This window comes from Phalacrocorax carbo, chromosome 11, assembly GCF_963921805.1.
Source record: "Phalacrocorax carbo chromosome 11, bPhaCar2.1, whole genome shotgun sequence".
NCBI lineage: Eukaryota > Metazoa > Chordata > Aves > Suliformes > Phalacrocoracidae > Phalacrocorax > Phalacrocorax carbo.
The window spans coordinates 21,979,458-21,993,691 of record NC_087523.1 but is presented as its reverse complement, the minus strand read 5'-3'; the positions used below and the strand labels follow the sequence as shown (position 1 = coordinate 21,993,691).

General features: G+C 51.9%; 1 protein-coding gene across 1 annotated transcript in view; it reads left to right on the top strand.

Annotated features, from left to right (window-relative positions):
* Nucleotides 1-14,234, top strand: part of SLC16A2 (solute carrier family 16 member 2) — a 40,378-nt gene extending 26,144 nt beyond the window's left edge. The window contains exons 2-6 of the mRNA XM_064463411.1: nucleotides 187-331; nucleotides 4,294-4,756; nucleotides 5,202-5,345; nucleotides 5,869-6,097; nucleotides 7,430-14,234. Of these exons, the coding sequence (XP_064319481.1) occupies nucleotides 187-331; nucleotides 4,294-4,756; nucleotides 5,202-5,345; nucleotides 5,869-6,097; nucleotides 7,430-7,650 (1,202 nt within the window). The 3' untranslated portion in view covers nucleotides 7,651-14,234. The remainder of the gene's footprint in view (nucleotides 1-186; nucleotides 332-4,293; nucleotides 4,757-5,201; nucleotides 5,346-5,868; nucleotides 6,098-7,429) is intronic.

Sequence of the window (14,234 nt, the reverse complement as noted above, 5' to 3'; positions counted from 1 at the left end):
CAATGCTGGCGGGCAGCGCGAGCGGTAACCACGTTAGTTATGAGCTGCCCTGCTAATTAATAGTGTGATGGGGCTGCCTCTTTGCTGAGACCACCTTCAAAGCTGGAGTCAGTCCCTGGTTGTTCTCCTTCTGGCACCTGTCTGATGTCCCACCCTGACCGTCGCCTTTCTTCTCTCTTTCCCTAGCATGGGTCGGCTCCTTGGCCATGGGCATGATTTTTTTCTGCTCTCCCATCGTCAGCATCTTCACCGACCGGATTGGCTGCCGGACCACAGCAGCCTCGGGAGCTGCCATCGCCTTCATCGGACTCCTCTCCAGCTCCTTCACCAAGTAAGGCTGCAGAGGGGCCATCCGGCTTTTCAGCGAGCTCCTCTTCCTCACTGTTCCCTGCAACCGCCCCGCCTCCACATTGCTGCTGCCTTTTGGGGCAAAGCGAGTGGTTTTCATCCAGATGAGAGGTCTCCTGACATCCCAAATGCCCACATACACGTAGCCTGTTTCTCTCCAAATTGAACCAAGTTGCTCTTTTGTCCTTATATAAAAAGAGAGTGAATTTTATCTGAGCGAGGGACTTTATTTTATGGGATTTCAGCCCTCGGGTCCTTCATTTGGTCTTTGAAACAGGCAGCGAGATGTTGGCATGCCTCTTGCGGACAGCTCCAAAGAGATGATTGTGGACAAAACTGGTCTCCTTTGCAACCAATTTCACATTTGGTACTGAAAGTAAATTAATATTTCAAATACCATCTAATGGGTTACACCTGGCAAGAGGGAGTTTCCATGCAAGGCAGGTGGGGAAGGGGATGCAGATGGGGATTGGAGCAGTTTGTGCTGTTCCCGTGCTGGCTCGGGCATTTTCGGCAGCACGGGGCGATTGCTGCTCCTCATTTTCCACGGCTGAGCCCGTGCCATGAATTTCTGCTGGCAGGTGCTCGCCGATGTGCATTTGGGTGGTGGGTGTACCTGTTTCAAGGTGTGAATCTTTCCAACCCAAGACATTTGCATCTTTGTGGGAGCAAAAAGAGGTCACCTCTGGGGCCCGTTATGTGGCACTTGTTAAATGGAGTCTCAAAGGCACCGTGGAGACACCTTCCAAAGCGTCATTTGCTTTGAATTCTGCACAAAAACATTGCTTTGGGTTGGATTTCAGTTAAAATCAATATTGTTTTAATTAAAATGCTTCAAAAAGTGGGCTTTTTTACAAGTAAATACACACTAGTTTCCCAGAGGGCGACTTGCCCGCACTGTGCTCCTCCCTGCCCACCCTGCCTGCGCAGGGCAGCGGGACACCAGCTCCCTTTTACCCTGGTCCGTGAGACCCTCGTGCTCGCCCCAACCGTGGTTCCCTGTGGATACGTGCTGTGTGATGGGTCCCCAGCTGCGGGAGCCCCCCACGTGTGCTGGGAGGGGGGAGGCGGCTGCTGAGCCTCCTGGCAAAGCCCCAGGCACTGGGGCCGATTGCAGCCGGGAGACGTGGGATGCTAAAACCATTTCGATCAGCAATACGGGCAGCAGCATGGAAGGAACCACCCTCTGCGACTTCCTTTGCAGATGCCACCCCTTTGTATTTCAAAAGATAATAGTAATCAGAAAAAGTGCAGTCGGTCCTGAGGGAAGGTTTGCCCAAGCTCCTGGCAGTGCAGATCACAGGCACTTCCCATGTAATCTTGCTTTCCTTCTAATCAGCGAAGCTTGGACACTTCCCCCCGCCGCCACCATTGTGAAATGTTCGTGCAAAGAAAAAGAGCTCTTGGGACCGCGTTGCTGCCAGTGGCTTGTTGTGTTGGGCTTAAAAAAAAAAATCAGACGGTACAGGCAGAGAAGAATATTATTTCCAGGAGAGCTCCAGAACTGAAATCCCTATTTCCTGCCTTCTCGCTCTTGGTTCGCGTTCCTTTGGCTGCCTTTTAAGGGAGAAAGGAGCCCCTTTGCAGCTGGACCGTGGCCAGGGAAGCTGCCTTCAGCACAGCTGAGCCGGAGCCGGAGGAAGAGCAGCGGGGCTGCAGGATTTGGCAATGCTCCATCTGGATGGCAAAGGCTGGTCCCAAAATTTGGAGCTAGCAGCCCTTGCTCACCCAGAACAATGGGGAAGCCTTTATTTTCTTGTCCCCCTTGCCAGCTCCCCCAGCCGCAGCTGGAGATGACCCACCCAGTGCTGACTGGGCTACGTGCACTGGTGCAAAGGGAGCTGCTGTTCGTGAGCTGCTGCTGGAAGGAGAGACGCAGCCTGGGTTTGGGGGGCTCAGGCAGGGCTGGGTCAAGGCTAATCAACCCTTTAGCTCCTGGTTTCTCTCAGATGGGTTTGCTTTGTCCAAACAGAGGAGCAGCGGTTGCCAGCGCTGCACCAAGCTGATCCAAAAACCCACTCAGCCACCAGGCCTGCACGGCAGGACCCCAGCGCCCAGCTCATGCTCGGTTCCTCCTACTCTCAAAATATTGGGAGTTTTGTATGAAAACTACTAAATGAACAAAATCTGCTGAAAAGCAGAGCTCTGGGGAAGGCTGAAGTTTTCTGGATGGGGTTGAAGCAAGTGCTTTCCTCGCTTTGCTGCCTTGCACCAGGGTGTCGCCTGCACTCGTAATCAGCTCGAGCCACAGATCGTAGGCGCCCGCGAGAAGAGAGAAGTCCCAGTTGTGTTAAGACTTCACATTCCCTCCAGTTTTAAGGGAGATGTTTTGACGTGAGGAATAGGAGGTGGTGGCCAGTTCAGCAGGGCTGTCTTCATATGCCCCCCAATGCCCTCCCAGCCCTCCTTTTCTGCACCATTAAGTGTTCTGTGCTGGGGTTTGGGTCCCTTTTCATCTGCCTCTCCTTCTACTCTGCAATTTCTGCCTGGTTTCTCCCGCAGAGAGAAATCCCCCAAACCTCTGCCAGCGGGGCTGAGCCGGGGCTGTTCCAGTTGTGAGCTCTGAGAAGCAGTGTTGGAGGGAGACCTCTTTGTCTGTTATCCATGGGAGACCTTGTTGTCCAAGGGAGACGATGCCTCCCTTCCCACTGCAGAGCATCTGGCTGATTCCCAGTGAGCAGGGTGGGAAATCTTGGCTAAGAAGCATGGCTGAAAGGAGCTCCTGATCATGCAGGGGTGTCTTAGTGTCAACAGGGAGCAGATGGAGACCATGGCATTTGTCTCCACTTATCCAACACGTCAGCTTAGCTGCAGTACCAAAGCTGGTGTGACCCAGCTGAGGTGGCCAGGGCTGGTGCGTGGGAGGTCGGAGACAGCCTGCATAGCCCAGCTGCTTGCCCGGTTCCCGCAGAGGGCTCTTCTGATGTGGCTTCATTCTGAAGTAGCTGGAAATTGTCTTTCATTACAGTCATTTGTCTCTGAGGCGTTGGGTATAGCAAGCACGTTCTGCTTTCTGCTTGGCTAGCTAAGGAGACAAGTGTGTAATGGAAGAAATGATGTGCTTGTAAACGTTTTCTCAACTTCAAACTTCTCCGATAGAGCTGGGCTGCTCGCTTCTCGCTCGCTTCTCACTGGCTTCATGAGCAGCACTCAGTATTTCACATGAGTAGTTCTCAGTGTTGGAGTAAAGACCCCGTTCGTGCAGCAGCGCTTGCCTGGTGAGCAGCCCAAACATTTCCATCGCACTCTGCTCCCGTACAGTATTTCATGGCAGACTTTAGCAGCTGAATGTATTGCACAGGCATGAAGAAAAAGCCTTCATCTGTAGAGAAACACAACGGGTTATTTGCACTCCTCAAGTGCAGCCACCAATGTAAGGTACAAATGAGATCTATTAACTATCTAATTGAAGCTCCCAGAGAAGCTTAAAGAAGAACTTAATTAACCAGCCTGGAGCCTGGGCAGAAATGCAGTGTTCCCTTCCTAAGTGCCTAATAACCAGCAGGGTAGGTGCCTTCTGCTTTCAAACACTGGATGCAGAATGTTTTCAATTAGTCCTTTCAGTTGGAAAAAAAATTGATTTCTAGCTAAAAATAACCCATCCTGCCTACCTTAGAAAATCTTGCTTGCTGTAATTTAAAAACCATTCAAGTTAGGTTAACTTCCCAAGGAGGGCAGGTTGGCTGCCGCCTTCTCTTCTTTGCAGAAAGCACTCCCCAGCTAGACTTCGTTTTCCTGAAGATTTAACACACCAGCTGTGAAATGAGGATAATCCTTGCTCAGGCTGGGGAATAAGCTCCTTGAGGTCAGGTTGCCTGTGTAGCACCTGTGGTATGTGAGACCTGGGTCTTGACTCCAGGTTTTGCAGGACCGTGGGGGAGAAGGCTTCCTTACCTCTGCGTAACATAACCGCCTCGATGTGTTGTTTTTTTTTTCCCCCACTAGGTCTCTGGAAGTTCGTTATTTCACATACGGAATCCTTTTCGGCTGCGGCAGCTCCTTTGCCTTCCAGCCCTCACTGGTCATCCTTGGTCACTACTTCAAGCGCCGCCTTGGCTTGGCCAACGGCATCGTGGCCGGCGGCAGCTGCCTCATCTCCGTGCCGCTCCCCTTCTTCCTGAAGATGGTCGGAAAAGCCATTGGGCTCGCACATACTTTCCAAGTACTCAGTGCCTTAATGCTCATCCAGGTATTCTTGTCCCTGACCTATCGGCCCATCTTGCCACCTTCTTGTGACTCTCAGCACGATGGGCAGGACAAGCTGGGCAGCCGGAGCATGCGGCAGCAGTGTTGGGCCCAGACGCGCAAGTATTTCAACTTGAGGGTTTTCCGGAGAAAGACCTATCGGATTTGGGCCTTTGGGATCGCTACTGCTGTGCTGGGATATCTCGTACCTTACATGAACTTGGTAAGAGCCTTGGCTGGGACTGGAAGGGGAAGGAGGTCCCTTTGCCCGGAGTGAAGGGGCTCCTCCGAGGTGGGAAGATGGAGACGGGCAGTGGGGACAGAGTCACCAAAAGCCTCAAAGCTAGGAAACTGCTGCAGGCATGTCCTGGAAATGGGAACAGTGATCAGAGGAGACACCTTTTTAATGCTCTTATGTGTCCTCTGCAACACGGTGGGTAGAGCAATCAATTCCCATGGCTCCCGAGGACAAGCATCGGTAGTAGGAGAGGAGGGAGCTGTTGGGTTTGGCTGGGCAGAGGTGGTGTGCACAGGTCAGCGTGGACATGAAGGTCACACAACCACCCCCAAAGCTACGAGCCATCTGCAGAAGTCTTGTCCCTTGTTGGGGTATGAGAGGGGTTAACCTACCGAGGATTCATGTCCTTGCATCCTTCCCTCCATCCTAGGTAAAATATGTGGAGAAGCGATTTCAAGAAACCAAAAAGGATTGGATCCTCCTGGTTTGCCTCGGAGCCATGTCAGGGCTGGGCCGCTTGGTTTCAGGCCGCATTGGCGACTGCATTCCCGGGTTGAAGAAGATTTACCTGCAGGTACATTGTGTCCGACCCTCCACGTAGCTGCTGGGTAACGACTGCAGGTCAGGGGGTAGCATCTCTACATCAGTATTGACACTCTGCTCAATAACTGTCAGCCACAGATCACAAATCCTTTACCAACCAATGCCCTTGTCTGCTGTTAGGGAAGAAAATTTATTATAGAAAGGTGTACGGAGAAGTTACACGTGTGACCTGAGGTCTCAGTGTCCGTTCGGCAATCCAACTCTGTGGTCCCAACTCATCCCAAACTGGTAGACACCCTCTCACCTTCTTGTGGTTTTTGAAAAACGAACTGCTGAAATCTAGCAGCTAATCCAGCAGCTAATCCTTCCTAAAGCTTCTTAAAAGGTTATTCTTAAGGGCCTCTCTGAGATGAGAGCAGAGGTTGGATGGCGTCGCTGGGCCCAGAGGAGGGGGCGATGCTGTTGACCTGTTCAGTGCTATCTTTGTGACACTTCCCGCTGCCCACCCCCACTCATCCTGCACCCCAATGACATGCCCACTTTTGTCTCCCCAGGTTGCGTCCTTCATGCTGTTGGGCATCCTGTGCATGATGATCCCCCAGTGCCGAGGGTTCGAGGGCGTCATTGTCATCTGCCTCTTCCTCGGCCTTTGCGATGGCTTCTTCACCACCATCATGGCCCCTATCGCCTTCGAGCTGGTGGGGCCCATGCAGGCGTCCCAGGCCATAGGGTACCTCATGGGGCTGATGGCTGTGCCCATGACTGCGGGTACGCCGATAGCAGGTTGGTAGCGCCGCGGTGCCGGACCCGGACCCAGCTGTTGTGAGGGAGCTGATGCTTGTAGCGGCTTTCACCCATGGTGATATTTTGGTGTGAGACCAGACGTACGGTTTTGAATTTTCTGGCTTATTGTGTTGCATGGGGGTTGAAGTACGGGTGTAGCATCACTCCATGCTATGTCCTGTAGCATCTCAGGGCCTTTCTCCAGGCTGATGAAAGGTAACCAGCGGGAGAACAGTGAGAGCGACCCAAGATCACATTAACTGATTTCTGTTTGAAGCAGAGCTGAAAATTGGCAGATATTAGTTTTCTAAAAGTCCTTTTAGATATCTGGGGCCTGATTGCTCATCAGTAAGTTCAGCCCCTGGATTGCTGAATCAAAGTTAGAGCTGGATACACTCGCGCCTCTGTCCTCCCAAGACTTGGGTGTGTGTTTAAGCGTAGCAATAACCACAACGTCCTTAACAGCGAGCACTTTGCCAAAGCCGGCCCTTGAACAGCAGAATGCCTGCCTCAGCAATCACTAAGCTAAATCTGTGTAAGCGTCTCTGATCTTTCTGCTTCTGGCAGCAAAATTCAGTTTAATGCCCTCGTGAAGGAATGTGTGGGTTGCAGGCGCCATTAGGGTGCTGCTGCAGGACCCCCTGCATCGGGCTTGCTAGGCACAGGGCTGGGTGAAGGGACTCATTTCATGGATGTTAATCCCCAGGCAAATGCCTACGCAGGAGAAAACTCAGAGGGATTTTCCAGTGCCGATAAAGGGCAATGCATTATTCTCCAGGGATGCCTGGCTGTGTCAGAACTTGCCGAACTAACAAGTGCAGAACATCATTGGATTTTAAGGGACTGTTTATTGTTTGTAACTGGCAGCATGTATTTTTCAGCTGACATCCCCATGTAGATCAAATACCTGTAAGCAAAGCAGGGCTTCCAGATGGAGGCAATCTGCAGAAGAACAGCCCCTGCCCCCTTTTCCTATTACCTCCTGGCCAGCAAGGCGCTGGGAAGAGCCACCTGAAACGTTTGGTTGTTGAACACTGTCTCAGCTTGCATTTGGGATTGTTTGGGCCGTGTCTGATTGTGTCCGCTTCTGGTTAAACAAGAAGGATGGCTGAGGCTTTCCTTCTTGGCTTCCTTGCTACACAATGTTGGCTGAGCACATCCTTTAATCCAGGGCATTAAAACTCCAAGGAATGCAGCGGGAAAAAAAGATTGTTTTAAAAACCTAAATCTCCCCAAATCTGGTGGTTGAAGCAAGCTGCAGCTCTCACTCGACGGAGGAGACAAGTTGGTCATTAGGCTGACGTGGCTATAACCACCATTATTCTCTTTCAGGATACCTCAATGATTATTTTGGGAATTACGACGCAGCCTTTTATTTTGCCGGGGTCCCCCCCATCATTGGCGGCTTGGTGCTCTCCGTCGTCCCGCTGGTCCATCAGAGGATGCTGAAGAAGCAGCGCCTGGATTCCGGCAAAGACAAGATGCTGGTCTCGGAGGCGGTGGTGAACGGGGAGCTGCTGCCGGGCAGCCCTGCCTCCGAAGCACACATGTAACGCCTCCGCTCACTGACACTCACTGTCGCCACCAGCAGCCTCTCTGTAGCCCAAGCACAGGCTCTTTTTTAGATGGACCATAATTCTCAATGATCACCGATGCACTATGTTTGTAAAGGAAAAGAAAACACAAAAAGTTCTTCTAGTTAAAGGCTTTTAACTAGCGGAAACGCTCTTTTTCGGGACAGTTTTGACTTCAAAGCCGCCTTTTTTTTCCTCTAACCATTTTTCTAAGGAGGCCTCTCACGAGGAGTCAAACTTGATCGATCTCCCGCTCCTCTCCCAAGTTTTCTGTACGTCACGACAGAGGTTTACAGCTAATAAATGCCTTTTTAAAGCAGGCCACCGATGGAGCTTGCTGAACGTTGCAGCTGTCCATCCTTCTCTGGTGTCACTCGGGTGTCACGTCCAAGCAAGACGGCACCCTCCTCATCCAGTGCCAGAGGCTGTTTCGGAGCCAGCAGATCTGAAGGAGGAACCAGTGCTTTAGTCCGATGCACAAACCAAATAAATGGTCAGCGAGTCCCACTTTAATCTTCGCTCCTCCTTTTCTGCTGCTCTCCCACGCACCCAGGGAGCTGCAGCTGGGATGATGGGGAGATCAGCCGGCTCCGGTCCTGCCGCCCTCATCAAACAGAGCCACGTGGAAGCACCCCCTTCCTGCAAAATATGCCTTAAAAACGCATGGACGAGACCAGCAGGTCCTCAGCCACTCTGTTTTCTCACCCAGCAGCTAATGATCGGGCTTTGGAGGTGCAAAAGAGAGGAGCAGCTCCCAGCGCAGCCCACGGCAGCTGGCTCTGCAAGGTGAAAACCACGGCCGCCGAGATGGGCACTTCAGAGGTGTCAAGGCACGCAGGGTTGGGACGGAGCCCCGTGTGTCACGGGTCCGCTTGTGCCGGGAGGCAGCTTCCCTGCACCCAGGGATGCAGGGGTGCAGCTGGCTCGGGGCACGGGGTGCCACCACTCTTCTTTGGGGCCAGTTGTGTATTATGCAGCAATAACCACGAGTCAGTATTGGCAGGGGAAGCCCGGTGTTTCCAAAGGGTTTAAAAGCCCTGGCAGCGTTGAACTCGTAGCCCGTGCATTGCCATGCAGAGCTGGTGCGGGGTCAGTGCCATCCCCAGAGGGGGAGGGAGAGAGCTCAAGAAAATAGCACAGCCCATGGGTGCCCGCCGCACAGAGCGAAGGCAGAGCTCAGCCTTGTGTAGAAATTCATCATCTCCAGGCATCGCTCAGGTGTGTGGCACAGTGCGAGGGGAGTCCTCCTGCCCTGGTGGTTCCCTGTGCAAATGAGGTGCTGGCTGGGACCAGGGTACCTTTTCCTGGGAATAATAACCCAGGAGAGAGCAAGAAACAAAGCTCACATTTAGCCACACTGCAAAACCATCCTTCGCTGGCTTTACATTTTTATTCACCTGCCATTAGAAAATGAGACGCCTAAAGAGGTACATACGCCATGGAAACAATCCTCAGTCCCTGGGCGAGTGTCGGAGTTTGTAACACCAAGACAAAACTTTGCTGTGGAAACTGGGATTCAGAGGAGGCCCCCCTCCCACAGGCAGCAGTGGGACCTTTGTATATAGGCTCAGGATCCTGCATGCCCCTCTGTCCCTGTTTTTAATCTGCACTGGCTAATGTGTTATAAGGTCTTGTGGTCTTGTGGCCCTTCTGTCCCCGTAAGAGCTGGAAAACTAACTGGTGTGTTGTGACGTGTCTGTTTATGACTATAAAAACAAGATGTCCGTTTGTCTTCAATACGCTTTTCTGTGGCTGTTTTTACCCTTCCTTGCCCATATTGCATTGTCTGCTATGGCTCTGGTGACCCGTTGCTTGGTTTAGGAAGCCACAGGAGGCGGCAGGAGCTGCATCGGAAGGCAGGGCATGCCTACGCCCGTGCATTGCAGGGAGCCGAACCATGGTGCCCTTGCCCCGGCACTGGTGGGATCTGCCAGGCTTAGCCTGGGGCAGGGCATTAAAGTGATGCTTTTCAGACAGGTGCATTGGCAGTGGGGCATCTTCAAAGCTGTCTGACAGCAAAAGGAAAGAAGCACATTGCGTTTTAACTCCTTTTGTGAGTTGTGGGGCTCTTATTCACATTGGAGATCAATGAAGTTCTTTAAATCGTATTTTTGACCTCCGTGCCCCCTGAAGGACAGCTTAGGAGGGATTGAAATTCAACAAGTAACTTCTTCAGACCAAGGAGAGGATGAGCAGCACTGCCTCAAACCCACATCTGGCCTGAGCAAGTGGCTGCACGGCAGAGCCCACCGATGACTGCACCCAGCTTTTCATGAGACTTTATGGTGGCAAAATCTCTGGCTCATAAGACAGTTTATGGTTCAAATCCCAAATTCCTACAGATTTCCACTTGCTTTAAATGCTCCACCTTCCTGTGAAGGTCTTTGCCCCGAGAGGAGCCTGCATTTGGTGCAACGGGTGCTTAGCACTGCAGCGGCATCGGACCAGCTCTGTCAGCCAGGAGCCAGCTCTCTTCCCGGGAGGGATGGTGGTACCCACGTTCATCCCCTCTACATTTTGGTCTTTGCCCATGGCTCTTATTATCTACCCTCTAGGAGATTTTTGAGTGATGAGGTGCGTTCATGGGCCACCCGAGTTTGGTCAAGAGCATCTACCCCTTATCCTACCCTGGAACAATATCTGGTACCAGCCTCCCAAACCCACCCTCAGCATCTTTGTCTGGTCGCGATCCTGCCCTTGGTCAAGACAAGGGCAAATTCTGCAGCGGGGAAGGCATGTTTGAGCAACAGCAATGAAAGGTTCACCTCATCTGCAAACACAGATGGGAACGGGAAGGGCAAAGGTTGGAGTAGTCTGTCAACACAAAGGGGAGTATTTCTGGGGTTGTTTGTCAGCTAAACGCTGCTGTCTGGTGCGTCTAGATTGTCCCTTGAGTATCGGGCGGCTTGCAAGGATTTTTGCAGACTCGTGGCATGTGAGAAGTGGGATTGTAGCGATCTGAGCATCTATAAACAGGGAAAAATGTCATTGGTCTCTGAAACAGCCTTTTAGCCTGTTGTAGCCTGGTGCTGTGACGCCAAATAGGTGCCCGCCTGTTGCAAAAAGCTTCATACTAAAACCCCTCCTGTTTCTTTCCATCAGGATCTGCTCGTCCTGGCCCAGCGCACCCGTGGCCTCTGGGCAGGCGAGGGCTGAACAGGAGGCAGCGTTCACGGCAAAAACTACCTTTTATTCAGTTTTCTAATTAAAAAAAAAACCCCAACCTTCCCCCTCCCCTGCGAGTGCCAGGCTGTGATTCCTGCCCCACTCCCTTCCTCTGGGAGAGGAAGGTGGAGCCCAGCACTCCCGGGCTTGGCTGTTTTCGGGAGCCAGCGAGGGCACAGGAGCGGATCGAGCCCCTCGGGGGTGGAAGGGAGTGGGGAGGGAGCAGCTTTGCTCCATGCCCAGGGTGTTTGGAGAGCTGCAGGCGCACGCGTAGCCTTATGTAAGTGTACAGCAAGCGTGGGACGTGTCCCAGCAGCGCCCTGCTCGGGGCTTGGCTGGGGCTGCCTTTCTAAATCTTTAGCTTGAGGGTGTTCAAAAACAAGTTGTTGTCTTTTTTTTTCCTTTTTTTTTTTTTTTTTTCCCCCTGCTACAGGGTGAGGCACGGGGTTTAACTCCTCTCATTCTGGCTGAGGGACGGAGCGGGGCAGCTGAGCTGGGAGGGCTCAGGGGGTGGTTGTGGTTTCAGCCTTTCAGGGCTGCCCAGGCAATGGGAAGGCTGGCAGGGCAGCAGCTGCAGGAGCTGCCCAAGAAGTGCTGTGATTCATGGCTTAGAGCTTTTTTGAGCTGTGTAACAAAGCTGGAACTACCTGCGGGAGCTGTTTCATTGCAGCATGCCCTGCCCTGAGGTCTTGCGGCCAGGGAAATATGCGTTTCTAAGTCACATAGCTTAATTTAACAAATTCTGGGCTACTCATTGGCTGGGGTTGAGGTTTCCTAACATTTCCCTGCTGTGGGAAGGCCACATCCTAGTTGCCACCAAAGCTTGAGGGCTTTTGCAGGTCTGCTGCGGTACCGTGGGGTTTGGGGACCCCCAGTTTCGAGACATTTTGGCTGTGCTTCCCACCATCGTGGTGGTCTGGGGCTGCTGGTTCGGCCATGCCGGCAGTCGAGGAGCTTTGTAACCCTCCGGGCTGAGCTGCCTCTTCTGGAGTAGCTGGGAGAGGGCGGTGGCCTGCAGCTGGGCCATTCCTGCCCTTCTGGGCATGACGGTGCCACAGGAGCGCTTTGCACAGCAATAGAGCGTCCTTTTTGGTGTTGGTACGTTGGTGCTAAGAGCGATTGGCTCTGAGCAGTCTGTTTTGGTGCTGAGGATCTCATCTATGCTTGCTCAGAGCGCTCCGGTTCAGCATCTCAGGAGGCTTAGGGTGGATTTTAACCCTGGCTGACATCTGCATCTATATATGGCCACACAGTCCTCAGAATAACAACCTGCATAAAGGTGACCTTGGACCAAATCCTGTGGATGCAGAGGGTCAGATCCAGCCGAGACCCTTGTTGTCCCTCCATCCTTCACTGCAAATCATTTCCCAGCTTTCACGTGTCTCTGTACCCAACAGGGTTTTGTTTGGGGGTTACCTTGGTTATTTTAGCTTCAATAATTTTCATGCTGGCAGAGTTTGTTTCTCCTTATCCAGCTGGAAGCAGAAAACTGGAATGACTTTGAAAGCCCCGGCTGCTTTGCCAAGGCAAGTGGGGCAGCCCCTTCCTGCCGCTGGAGCTGCTGCCTTTCTGCCATGAAAACACACACTCGGGCAGCTCTTTCAGGCGCTTTTGTTTAAATCTCAGCTGCCCTTTTAACCTCTGGGGAGAATGCTGTGATTGATAAGTGCTCCTTAAATACTGCTCCAATGTCCTCCGCCTAACGCTGGGCAGGGATGGAGCTGGCACTGTTGAGGGGGTCCAGTGGCAACAACAAACTGAAATAAAGCTGTTTCCCTTCTTTTTGAGAGCCCTTGGAAGGAAAGCAGACGTAGGGATGGATGGAGCTGCCATCCCCATGCAGCTCCGAGTGGGCTTTGCAGCTGAGCCCTGGGGACGGCTGCAGGGGTGACCCTCCCCGTGGTCGGGGGGGATGAACGTGGCTCCAGGCGTTTTACCAGCTTGGCACGGCGAGGTTGTCGCTGGGCTTTGGTGGGCTCATCCTGTTTCGTTGTTTTATTTTTGCAAACATTGCAACGCCCTTAGTGCTCCCACCAAGGACAGACGCTGCGAGTGCCCCCATGTCTCCTCTTCCCGCCCCCGCCATGCCACCGCGCTGGCAATCGCTGGCAGAAGCGAGGCAGGAGAGGAAAGACACACAGTCCCTCCCATTTTTCTGCAAAACATGGCTTTGGAAGGAGGTATCTCCAAAATTTCTCCTCTTTTTGTAACGTACTTCCCAATGCTCACTCTACATCACCTCTGACTGGCAAGGCAAGCGTAGCTCTTAACCGTAGCATTAGAGGCAAGACTTAGTGTCTATTTTACTAAGGAATGAAGCTTTTTTTTTTTTTTTTTTTGTACATTTTTAACTGTGGCGTGTAAGGCAAGTTGTTTACTGGAGCAGGTTTTTGAGTAGCATTGATGCTCCTCTTCTGGTCGGTGACGGCCAGCTTGCCTGAATGCAATTGGGTTTTTGGCTGCCGAGTGCATTCAATCCAATCATTTCGGAAAAAGACATGACTTCTCGAGGCCCGAACGTTCCCAGCATATCCTGTTTCAGCCATTGGAACCCATTAAAGCAGGAGACAAGACTTTTTTGGGGAGGCTGAGGGCAATTTGGAAATTACCCTGCTCTCCCTCCCTTCCCTGAAGTCCAGCAGGATGAAACCAAATATTTGCTTCCGGATGGGTGGATATTGGAGCTGATTCCACATAAGAGCACCGGGGGCGAAGGCTTGAATTTTGGCCATTTGGGGTGATTCATGAGATGGCTTGTTTTTAAAGCAGGCCCTCCAAGCCTGCTGCCATCACCGCCCCGCCCCGTTTGTGGATCCCTGTGCCTTTCTCCAGCCCTGCTGCTCTCCGAGCCCATCACGGTCGGCGTTACCTCCATCGCTGATGGAAAAAAATCCTGCCTGTGGGTTTTCGGGGAGGGATGCATTGCTTTGCCCCACCGATTTGCTGGTAATGCTCACCCTCGCGGTGTCGGTACCCACTAGAAAGGCTCAGTAAAAGGCTGCAAGCACTGTTAGTAGCTTTGCAACCCGTTGGGGTTTTTTTCTGACCCAGGTCCTGTGAGGTGCCCGGGGCTGCTGGGCACCAGCAGCCTTAAAGCAGACACTCAATTCGATGCAGAAGTCAGACCCTGAAGTCTAAGATTATTCCTTTTTGGTTTTTTTTTTTTTTTGGACAACTGCTCCTTGTAAGTGATTTATATTCCCTTAAAATTTTGTATCTGAAAGTAAAGTATTTGAATGTGTGTCTTAAAAGTATGAGTATCCTTTCAAAATGTGAATTTCTGATTGTTGGTATACAAAAAAAAACCCCCTACCCCATATCAGTACATTTTTGTAATTAATGTTTTATGAATGTTGTTTAAAAAAATTGTGTAGAATAAAACCAGTTTAAAAAGAAAA